The 11,438-nt window shown below is 42.8% G+C and overlaps 5 protein-coding genes across 5 annotated transcripts; 3 read left to right on the forward strand and 2 right to left on the reverse strand.

Annotated features, from left to right (window-relative positions):
* Positions 1–87: 87 nt before the first annotated feature.
* Positions 88–1,242, forward strand: EAE98_006702 (uncharacterized protein; the record flags this gene model as incomplete). The annotated part of the gene is made up of 1 exon (XM_038954325.1): positions 88–1,242. The coding sequence occupies one exon, from the start codon at positions 88–90 to the stop codon at positions 1,240–1,242; it is 1,155 nt and encodes a 384-aa protein (XP_038809570.1).
* A 553-nt stretch (positions 1,243–1,795) lies between these two features.
* EAE98_006703 (uncharacterized protein) lies at positions 1,796–5,095 on the forward strand. The gene is made up of 4 exons (XM_038954326.1): positions 1,796–2,141; positions 2,228–3,629; positions 3,708–4,289; positions 4,348–5,095. The coding sequence occupies exons 1-4, from the start codon at positions 2,001–2,003 to the stop codon at positions 4,743–4,745; spliced, it is 2,523 nt and encodes an 840-aa protein (XP_038809571.1). The 5' UTR covers positions 1,796–2,000; the 3' UTR covers positions 4,746–5,095.
* Positions 5,096–5,233: 138 nt separating this feature from the next.
* On the reverse strand, positions 5,234–6,220 carry EAE98_006704 (uncharacterized protein; the record flags this gene model as incomplete). Its single annotated transcript, XM_038954327.1, has 2 exons — positions 5,234–5,333; positions 5,430–6,220. The coding sequence occupies 2 exons, from the start codon at positions 6,218–6,220 to the stop codon at positions 5,234–5,236; spliced, it is 891 nt and encodes a 296-aa protein (XP_038809572.1).
* Positions 6,221–7,548: 1,328 nt separating this feature from the next.
* Positions 7,549–9,012, reverse strand: EAE98_006705 (uncharacterized protein; the record flags this gene model as incomplete). Its single annotated transcript, XM_038954328.1, has 1 exon — positions 7,549–9,012. The coding sequence occupies one exon, from the start codon at positions 9,010–9,012 to the stop codon at positions 7,549–7,551; it is 1,464 nt and encodes a 487-aa protein (XP_038809573.1).
* Positions 9,013–9,773: 761 nt separating this feature from the next.
* Positions 9,774–10,885, forward strand: EAE98_006706 (uncharacterized protein; the record flags this gene model as incomplete). The annotated part of the gene is made up of 2 exons (XM_038954329.1): positions 9,774–9,854; positions 9,922–10,885. 2 exons carry the CDS (start codon positions 9,774–9,776, stop codon positions 10,717–10,719), a joined length of 879 nt encoding a protein of 292 aa, XP_038809574.1. The 3' UTR covers positions 10,720–10,885.
* Positions 10,886–11,438: the final 553 nt, after the last annotated feature.

An 11,438-nucleotide genomic window follows, 5' to 3' on the forward strand; every position in this document is an offset into this window, starting at 1 on the left:
TGGATCTATCAAGAGATAATTGTATCCGATCGGATATGGATACAATGCGGAACTATAAAAGTTTCATGGGATGATTTTTACTATGCTATGATCGTAGTCCTAAGTCCTAGCACCAGCTATTTTGGTGCAGGGTATGATAATGTGATCAAGAATCGTCTGGAAGGTTTCTATTGGGAACGACTTGAATATCGAAAGTCACTTGGAAATGACGGGAAATCATCACTACCACTGTGTGTTCCACCTCATATACCTGAAGATGGAAAACGATTGAATCTCCTTGATCTTCTTGTGACCAAGAGAGGTTATATGGCCTCAGACAGTCGAGACATGATCTATGCACTCTCTGGCATTGCTAAAAGACCGAAAGGTACACAGCCATTTGCGATAAGTTATGAAAAATCGCCGCGCCAAGTGTATTCAGACATTGTCAACTATCTCATCGAGACTGACAAGAATTTCGACGTTTTGAGTCATGCAGAACAATATTTCAATCATGCCTACCATACTCGACCATTAGTGCCATCACGGATGCCATCATGGGTGCCAGACTGGACAACCCGGGCACAATACAAACAAAAGATCGTTGACTGGGTTGAGCCTCTTGATAAATCAAGAAGTGCCCTCTCGAATAGTGCATATCTCGACGATCAAGGAGTCCTCGCTTGCGTGGGCTACAAAATCGGCATAATAAACCTAATTACTGATTTCCCTCGCGATATTCAACTAAGTGACGAAGGCAGAGCAGGTCGAATACTATGGAATGAGTGGAAAGATAAAAAGCTTCCGGATAGTGTTTTGGAACTTTTCAGTCGCTTACATCCCTTGATATACAATCGAAGATATGCCGAAACGCTTGAAGGTACGTGTTGTTTGGTACCAGGAGGGACACAAATTGGTGATATTGTTTGTCAATTCATCGGGAGTTCACTACCCTATATTCTCAGGCCAATTCAATCGACAGATATCAAGTCCGAAGAAGGATGGAGAGCTTGGAAAACATTGCTGCATTTCTCTCGCTGGTGGAATAACTCGAGAGTACCAAGACAAGAACTCCCTACCAAATGCCTAGATGCCAAAATTTCAACCATTTTAGAAAACAAAACATCAGGATACCAAACTCTCGAAATTAGACACTATAATTTTGTAGGAGAATGTTTTGTGGATGGATTGATGAGCAATGAAAATAGTCAAACTCTTCAACGGCAACATTCTCAAGACAAGACCGTATTCGCAATGCATTGAAAAGAACAGGTGAGATTCGCTGGTAGACTGGTTTCGAATTTGAAATCGATCTATAATAGCTTCGATTTCTGAAGATTGTGGATCTATACTTTTGACCAACAAAAAACATAAGGATCATGTCATATACGACGAATTCGCCGTCTGGATGAATGAATGGATGATTGAGGTCTGTCCCTATTTCGTCCGTTGCATCTGCAAAATTCATTTGTAAAGATAACAATGCTCATAGCATCAACGCGAGAGACACTTCTCATATTTCCACCGAAAGGGAATGGATAAGGTCATAGGCAATAACCAATTTGAAGCCTTCTTTCCTAGATAAAGCTTCATTGATGGTACTTGATAGCAGCCGGCAAAAGCCAGCATTCTCATTCGGCTCGTTTTGACAATATCTATTATCCAAATTATTAGAATAACTGTGATCCTATCTCCTCTCCCCCTAGAAAATATAATGAATGTTTCAAAGGAGAAGAAATTATCGTAAATGTTGATTTTCATGTGAATGTGGCATAAGATCACGAGTTGGTTAAAGTCGCCTGCCGCGCAAACACCAAATCAAACCATGATTCCAGGACGAGACAATCGCGTCATATTACTACTATCAAAGCCACAAACTACAGTATCATACAACCTCAAGATATAATGTTCTTCATACCGTCGCTGTCAACTTAATACTTTGTGATACTTGAGGTTATCCCACTACATTTCTGCTTGACTGCAACTTCAGTGAGACTTACAAAATTCCCATTATCGTGGCAATGACGTCGTCTTCTGGCCCCGCAAGACCGGTATCGCCGAATAGCTTCTATGCTCTGAGCGACGACGAGGAGGGCGATTATAATACTGTTACATATACAGAATCGGGAAGAGGGGTCAAGTTACTGTTCTCCAAGAGCAAGGTAATAATTTCCAGCAGCTTGATGCTTCCAGCAAAGTGCGGGGTAGTTCAAGCAGCTTGTTACTAACATCACAACCACAACACCAGGTTTATATTCATCCTACTCCATCTGCGAAAGATAATATACCCGGATACATAGCTCTATTACAACAGAAGTCAACTCCAGATTCGCGACCTACATCTTCCGCCTCTAAAGATGCAAAATCTAAGACCTCCGCCTCCTTACTCCTGGCATGGCTTCCAGAATCATCTCTTGGGGATTCCTTGAATACATATGTGAAGGTCGATCTTGCAGAAGACGATTCTCCACCTAAGCAATCATATCTCGTACCACCTCCTCCAACAACCACCACCCATTCTGGATCCGTCGGTCATTATGCCTTCGCTATACCCGTCTCGCAGATTTATAGCCTTCTCGTACGACCACCGAGCTTAGGATGGTGGTTTGGAAGTGTCATAATAAACTCTCGAGCAGGAGATTCCTTCCCTGCACTATTCTTTCATGACTCGGAATGTCAATCTACAATTTTACAAAAGAAGAAGAGGACGAGGGAATCATTCGATCCATTTGGCGCGAATGGAGAGATGTTTTGGGGTGGCGATGAGGTGTTAAGGTGGCTGAGACGATATGTTGAGATTGAAAGGAGTGGTGCAGAACCTAACATTTACTTGGTGGAGCCTTCGGCTGAAGATAAGGAAGCGTTCGGAGACAAACCAGTCACATCTGCGCTGGTGAGGAGACCATCAAGCAGTGGTGCTAGAGTTGGAAGTGCTGCCGGTACAGGTTCGAGTGCATATAGAAGTGCGCAGAGAGACGCTGGGATGGATCCAGTTACGAAGTTTGTAAAGGAAGCAGGTTGGAATCTGATGGAGAAGTTTAGTAAGGTTACGACATTTACGAGAAGGACGGCCGATTCAATTGTTGAAAATCCGAAAGTACCGCCACAGGTTAGGAGATTCATGAAGAACCCGGAAGTTCAAACAATACAAGAGGAGTTTGATAGTGCTAGGATATACTTAGCGCGATGGGCTATGGGTATCGCAGAGCAGAGTGAAAGGGACAAAAATCAGAGGATATGGACAGCAAGGGATGTTTTAGAAATGGAGGAGACAGATGTCGGCGACTTCGAGTTATTGGAAACAGAAATGGGTTCTTTGACTATGAGGGAACAGAGGAAACCCGTAACATTCGGAGAATGGAACAAGTTTTTTGATCAACGGACTGGCAGATTATCTGTTACCGTAGATGAGGTTAAAGAAAGGATATTTCATGGTGGACTCGACCCAGAAGATGGAGTTAGAAAAGAGGCCTGGTTGTTCTTGCTCGGTGTTTATGAATGGGATTCTTCAGCAGATGAAAGAAAAGCTGTGATGGCAGCTCTACGAGATGAGTATGTGAAATTGAAAGGTGCTTGGTGGGACCGTTTAATCGACTTGGGTGGTGAAGGAGAAGAAGGGGAGTGGTGGCGAGAACAGAAAAATCGAATAGGTAATAAAACTCAATATCCCCTCATTCTGAAGACTTGAAAGAGCTGACATATCCCATTTCTTGGGGTTCACACGATAGAGAAAGATGTTCATAGGACGGATCGTAACATCCCATTATACGCAGGAGAAGATACGCCACATCCAGACCCGAACTCACCATTTGCTGATGTTGGTACCAATGTTCATTTGGAGCAAATGAAAGATATGCTTCTAACCTATAATGAATACAATCGCGACCTCGGTTATGTACAAGGCATGTCCGATCTTCTCGCTCCAATATATGCTGTCATGCAAGACGATGCTATCGCTTTCTGGGGGTTTCAACATTTCATGGAGCGTATGGAACGTAATTTTCTCCGGGATCAATCAGGAATGCGTTCTCAGCTTCTCACTCTCGATCACCTTGTCCAACTTATGGATCCCAAGCTTTATCTCCACCTTCAAAGCGCAGATAGTACTAATTTCTTTTTCTTCTTCCGCATGTTACTCGTCTGGTATAAGCGTGAATTTGCATGGTTGGACGTTTTACATCTTTGGGAGGTATTATGGACGGATTACTTAAGTCAAGGGTTTCATCTTTTCATTGCTTTAGCAATCTTAGAGAAACATAGGGACGTTATCATGACACATCTGCAACATTTCGATGAAGTATTGAAATATGGTATGTTTTCATATTCATGACATAAGATTCAAGGGTGTCAAATACTAACGAGACAAAGTTAATGAATTATCCAATCAGATAGATTTGGAATCCACTCTTGTTCGTGCAGAAGCATTATTCCGTCGCTTCCAGAGAACAGTCGAGGCTATCGATAAAAAGTCCAATTTCCCAAAGCCATCTATTAGACACCGTGCTACTCAAAGTACATCACAAGTTGCTGAGCCATCTAGCTCTACCAGTGCATCAAGTGGTACAGATATGGGGAGTGGTACAATCGAGGGTGCAAGAAAGGACAAAGGAAAGAAGCCAACCAATGGGGAATTGGAAGACATGCCTGAGAGACCAAAAGTTATTAGCAAGGAGCTGAGAGAATTGTTAAGCAGGAAAGTGATGATCTTGCCCAGGAAACTGGTCAGGAGAGAAGGAGAGGGTTTGGCCAAAGTGCAGAAGCAATAGTGAATTTATGGGAAGGGAATATGGCAATGGAAATATGGGTCAGGCGTCTGGGTCACGAACTGTACGTTCAATGAGTTCTTTGGGTTGTAATGTTTTGGTAGGCGGTGAGTTGAAAGTATTTGGGGGCCATGCGGGTATTTTTATATTTTGGTCGAATGGAAATGAAACATCTGCATCTCAGTCACGCTAGTGTTATACATTCATAATATATCATTGATATTTCCTGGCATTGCTGCAACAATCTTGCAATGATTAGAGCTCACGCTTCAGTATGCATGCAGATGTTCATAAATTCTCGCATTCAATTTTTCTGTTCTCGCTCCAAATCTCAAATGAAGTAAAGATGATCTCGAGCATTTCCACATGTCAAATCGGCCACTTGTATAATCACATTTGTATTGAGATATTTAATACTTCCCATTTGCTCCTTGTTATTGCTACAGTTCTCTCCCCTTTCTGATACGAATGATTTTTCAACGGGCAAGATTTCAAACACTGTAGTCTTTTGTGCTCCCTCCACCATTGACCTTGTCCTCTTGGTGTGCAAGTTTCAAGGTTCCTGTTGATGTGTACCCTTTCGTTGACATCCTGGCTCCAATTGTCAGTACAATTCTCATTCCGTCCCGATTTCTTGTTCCCCAAATTGAATATTATACATAAAGGATATAAGTCTAGGATACGTACAAAAAACTGAATAAATACCCCAATGTACTCATTTTGCCTTCAGTACCGATAGATTCTTCTCTTCCGACTTTCCCCCTTTTATGCAAAGTTGGCGCAGCAGGATTAGATGGGGAAGATGGCGATGATGAAAGGGAGTAGATATCTGGTGGTATTATTACCCAATCATTTATGTCTTCCTCTTCCAATTGCTGTTGGGAATTATAATCAGGAGGAGAACGAGAACTGGTGTAAAATTCTGAAGCAGAGATATCTTGAATGAGGGGGGAAGGTGGACGATCTCTGGTTTGAGGGACAGAAGTTTTAGAGAATTGACGGTGCGAGATGGGGTGGAACCATGGTTGGGGAGTAGATGGTTGGGGAGTAGATGGTTTCGTCGAGGGTGAGGACACAGAGGGGGAAATTGAAGGAGATGGTGGCGCTAGGGAATCAAAATTTGATTGTAAGGAATCGAAAAAAAGTGCTTTGCAAAATGGTGGAACGTCAGAGGGTTCTTTGTTTGACGGGCTGGATGATTTGAGCTCGCGGTTGATTGTGGATGTGCTGCTGTGTTCACATTCATACGAGCTACGGTTGAAACTCGATGTAGTCGGAGGGGAAGTGTGGATTTGAGCCGGTGGTGTAAGTGGAGTGCGAGGTGGTGGACGAGTAGGAGGGGGAGGATAAGGAGGGAGGGTATCCGAATCTGAGGTTGATTCTTGTTCGTCGGAAGGGGGGAGGAATACCCAAGTGGGGGGTCGCGGTCGATTGATTATCAAGTTGGCATCTGCATTTGATGGAAGTGTGTAGGGCATCCTGATGGTGACTGGGGAGTTAAACGGCGAGGAATGAAGCTTTCTCGTATTGGATTGGCAACTCGATTTCGCTATCGTTGGAGAGCCGTCTGCACCAAACTTCGCACAGTTCAGAGGATCGAGGCAACAATAAGATTTAGGAATCAAACAATCGAAGTAGAATAGAATGAAATGGAGTTTACGATGACATGATGTGAGAGTCTCTCATTAAAGCGAACATGCTTTTACATCTTTCGGATTTATTTTCTTTGTCCTGATTCGTGGATTTGATAGACCTCTTTGTTCAGAGACTATCTAATGATTTATAATGTGAATTTAGGAATCATTAGGAAAATACGTTGGTCCAAAATTCGATAGTTCCTTTGTTTGATATCTGATGCTTGCGGGAAATTCAACAGAATATAGTATTGGGGGAAGAGGGGGGGGGGGGGGGGGGGTTGTTCGTAGACCCGAGTATGGAAATTCGGAGAAAGAAATTGCCTCGAGGGAGCTTGGGGAATTTGATGAATTTGAACTATCGTATGATTAGTTCTGTATAAGATTGATCGCATTTGCACAACATTTGTGGTAGTAATCTATGTATCAACTGGAATCTGAATATGGTTGAGGCGACATTGATGCAAACATCACAATTCCAATGGTGTGTAGGATTGAGTCATTTTGTTAATCAAACTTGCCATGAAGAACAATTGTTCTGATACAATCGAATGTCAATAACTCTTCCTACTGATAGATGATAGCATCCATGTAGAATATCGAAAGGCGGTAGGTTTCCAGATTTAATCAAGTACTCGCTAGCAAAGCAATTTGTACAGATGACTGTCTTAATTTGGTATCAACATATGAAGTGAAGTGCAACGACCTAAACTCATCGTACTAGAAGACCAAAATCTGAAAATTCCCACTTGCAATCGAAAGAACGCCACAGAAACCGCTCAAATCGAATCCTGAACTCCCAAACTCCAACCTCCAATTCCCAAACCTTGAACTCCAATATTCTCCCTGGCCCATACACTAGACTCCTGAAACTATGTTCTACGAACAACATACATTCAGTGCTTTGACTATCAAGCATAGATTCATGGATCGTCATTCTTCTTCTCTGGAGTGCGCAACGGGTATTTGCAGAGCAGATTATTGAAAAGTACAAACAGATGATTTGCAGGTAAATCCACGACTTATTATTTATTCCAGCTTAGATTTATACTGAATTTAGAAGAATATCATGCTGCAGAGCAAGTAGTACATCTTGCAAATAACCTACAGAACAGATAGGACCTTTAGTAGAGCATCTGCAGAGCAGATTTTTTGCGCAGCCTATTCTCCTCTTAGAACCTATCCTCAACCTTTGCTTGTCCGATGCCTTTAGCTTTACAATCCAATAAAGCCCCTTTTAAAAGCGCCTCGATCACATTCTTCATGGTCTCCGCATTGGTACTTGCAGGAGACTTGAACGGATTCTCCTCATCTTCATTCAATTGAGCCGCCGCATCAAGTTCCTCCTGGGTAGCAGTGTCTGGATTCATTCTCGGAGTAATACCTACAACACGATGTAGTTTATTATGATCCGGTTGTCTCTCATAATCGGGGGTTTCTAGGACATCTAACGCATCCAGGACAGCTTCAGGACATGTGCCTAGAGCAGCTAGCACATCATAGACTATGACTTTGCAATACTCCACAATTTCTTCACTTTCTGGATCCGGTAGCAGCTCGGGGTTTATTTCGCGTTCTCTCGTGTCGAAATAAGTGGTTCTTCTCAGTAGGAACCATTGCTGATCGCGATCTTTCATGATCGGGGCAGACTTCCCGTTGATCATCCTACATGCTCCTTTGTAGTAAAGTATGTTTTGGGGTGCTTCTATATCTCTCAAAGCGATTCCCAAAGTTTGTCCTGTTTCGGCCATTTCTGAAAATATTGTAGGTCTTAATGGTGTGCCATATGCTGCGATCTTGTTGTAAACCACTGAAGAGATTTCTTCTCGATCTAGAAACGAATGGAAATTTTGCGCAGATGGCCAATGAAAGTCATTGTTGGCAGCTCCTTGGTCAGCCTTGAGGATACTGTGACTTGTGGGCTCTTTGCTGTTATCTCTGGATTGATCGAGTTTGTAGTTACCTTGTAGGACAACCTTGGCTATTACATGCTTCAAAGGGTGTAGCTCTGAGGAATCCTTTGGCCGTAATGATCTTTCAAAATCAGAAATATCTTGTAGAGAAGATATAAGCAAGAACGTTAACTTATAGTTGTCTCTCTCGGCGTTATTCTTGAGCTGCTGCAAAAGTTCCAGGCCTCTGAGTTGCTTAGGATAAGGTTTTTTTCCCATGACGCTTACAGGGAATTCATATAAATCTGGGGAAATGTTCTTTTCGGTGCCTCTGGTGCCTTGTCCAACAGGTATATCCTCAAGGCCGAGAAGATCAAGAGATTGGCGTGCGAGATGTGCCCTTGCGTCTTCCGGTAGCAGGTTTGCTATAAAACCTTCGAGTTTTATTGCACCCAGACGATGAAGTTCCTTCAAAAGTATCATAGCCGCGAGATCATCATAATCTTTACCGACATCTGTAATGACAACAACGTGGGGGATATCAAAGCTCTGTTTACGCAAGGTACTGACAGCATCTATGATTTTTTGATAGACCGCCGTCTCTATGTCGTTGAGGCCATCCGGAATAGGGGTTTGAGTTTTTGGACCAGTCATATTGTGTTTCTGAAGAAAGTGTTCTAGCTTTGATGTAATCTGGCATAGAATATTGGAAGTTCCGTGGGTGTATGAAGTGGAAGAATCCATTTTGATAGTGATGTGGGAGGAAACTATTTATGTTTCAAAAATCCTGCGCAATAATGGTCATCGTATAACAAAGGTCAAAACTTAATGTAATGAATCAAGTATGATCAATCAAAGAGGGATGATTCATGTTGGAAATCAGCAAATTTGTTTGAATGAGTGAATAGAGTAATTCAAAGGCCTAGGTAACCTTATTCATGGGACTATCTAGGTTGCTGCGGCACGAAGCCAACGGACAATGATTCCAAAGACAAGTATATACCTTGGAGGTTAGATGAGGGAAATGTTCGGGCAGCACACAATAGGACCTTTTGCAGGCGAGTTTTGCGAACGTCTTATGTTTCTCTGATGATTGTGAACTCTGATGATGTGAATAATCTCGAACAATTGAGGTTAAAAGTCAAAGGGATGGATGTTGTGACTAAATAATGACAGGGTGACCTAAGGCTGAGAAGCTGGCGTTCTCCTAGGCACTCTCAGTGGTCCACTCAATCATTCTAATAAAGTTCTTCGTGGAGTAATAAGGCTCTCGAGTCTCGAGAGGCTCACCAGCTCTCCTTATTCATGGGTTTAGCGAAAGGCGAGGAGATGGTTGTCTATGCCCATGCTTTATGCTTACTGGCTCGACTGGGTAGCTTGGATGCCGACGCCGACATACCGATCCTGCACGATAGCCTCGCCTAGCCTAGAGTACTCATCATCGTTTATCGCTCTGCGCAAAGCCATTCCAAGCAATTCAATCACCGCAGTCAATCGCCTTCATCATGGATCTCTTATCTACTATACGCAAATCTGGTTCACGAGGAGGTGTAAACTTTAGTTGGGATGAGGTTCAAAGTTCTCAAGTAAGTAAACCCCGCGACCAATTAATCAATCCAATGGATGCCGTTTACTCACATAATATTCTCGCAGCATCGAGAAAATTACCTTGGTCATTCTCTTATGGCCCCAGTTGGTCGATGGCAAAAGGGAAAAGATTTGAATTGGTACGCAAAGGGAGACGCTCAAACGACTGGCAACGAGACTGCAGAAGAGAAGCAGGCACGAGAAAGAAAAGAAGAGATTCGAAAAATTAAAGAGGCTGAGGAAGACGCGATAGCAAGGGCTCTAGGATTGCCGGTCGCACAGCGTGGTGAAGCCACAGGAGCAAATAACGTGGAAGTTGGAGAATTAAAAAGAGTTATCAAAGAATCGGAAGAAGGAACCGATGATGCTGAAGGAATGGGAAAGGGTACTGGATTTGGCGATTATGTTGGTAATACTGATGGGCAAGAGATGCTGCAGATAAAATCCGAGCCTTCAGAGCAGAGAGGTGGATTACTGAGGAATGACCGCAATAATGAAAGAACCAATAGATCCGGAGCGGATAGAGAAGGGCGATCAAAGGAAAAAGATAGACGAAGACATCGAAGTCGAAGTAGGGATCATGAAAGAGAACGAAATCACAGGAAGCATCGACATAGGTCAAGAAGTGGTGAACGAGAACATCATAGGCGTCGACATGATGCCAGCCCGCGAAGAAGGGCAAGAAGTCGTAGTCCAGCAGCTCGACCCCGCAGATATCGGAGCAGAAGTCCCGATCGAAGACATCGATCAAGGAGAGAAGATGAGAGTTCTAGACACAACAATCCACGGGAGCGAGTGCCTCGAAGAAGTCGCTCGCCAGACATACGAGGCAGAGAAGACAGGATGCCAGAGAAGAGACGTTAATTTCATGATATTTTTTCTCACATATGGGGAGGGAGTCATCGAAATGGCGTTGATATTGTAATGAAAGTATACCCATTTGTAGTATTCAGTCTACTCAAATACATATTCAGAATGCAAAGTAATGATTCAAAATTGCTCACATACCTGACAATACCCCTATCTGATTTCCAACATCAGCAGTTGACTTATAATCTACGTAGAGATTATGAATATTATCAGGGTATGCATATACGCATTCAGTATCATTCAGTACCTACGTAGGTAGGTCGGCGTCTTTCATCAAGCATAGCCTACCAACTTCTGCAGCCTTACTTGGTAGCCTTATTCTGCGGAACTAGATGCCTTTCTGCAGGCAACCTTATCTATTCTTGCTCTTTAACCCACCGCGCTTTTGATAGAATTTTGAATTATTCCATTTCTTCTTGAACAATACCCAAATAATTTGATATTTTGCATTTCAAGCGTCATCTTTCGGTTATTCATTCATTAACTCCCGAGCAATTATTTAATCCTTAAATTCATTAGACTTTACATGTTCTGGAACCCGCTAGAGTAAGATAGTGTGTCTCAGCCTTCCTTCTAGCCTTCCCGACGCTGGTAGCAAACAACCGCCCATTCATCATAACTCCTTACTATAGATACTACTTCTCATAGGCATACATCATACATACAGAACGCTGTCATTCATATTAAAGCATGGTTCACAAAAGATAATCTTC

Source organism: Botrytis deweyae (genome assembly GCF_014898535.1).
Source record: "Botrytis deweyae strain B1 chromosome Unknown BDEW_014, whole genome shotgun sequence".
Classification (NCBI taxonomy): domain Eukaryota; kingdom Fungi; phylum Ascomycota; class Leotiomycetes; order Helotiales; family Sclerotiniaceae; genus Botrytis; species Botrytis deweyae.

Excerpts from the sequence above, each read along its gene's own strand:
- EAE98_006703 (XM_038954326.1), top strand. The coding sequence starts at position 2,001 with ATGACGTCGTCTTCTGGCCCCGCAAGACCGGTATCGCCGAATAGCTTC. Across the intron at positions 3,630-3,707 it reads AGAACAGAAAAATCGAATAG|AGAAAGATGTTCATAGGACG; the intron begins GTAATAAAACTC and ends TTCACACGATAG. Across the intron at positions 4,290-4,347 it reads CGATGAAGTATTGAAATATG|TTAATGAATTATCCAATCAG; the intron begins GTATGTTTTCAT and ends AACGAGACAAAG.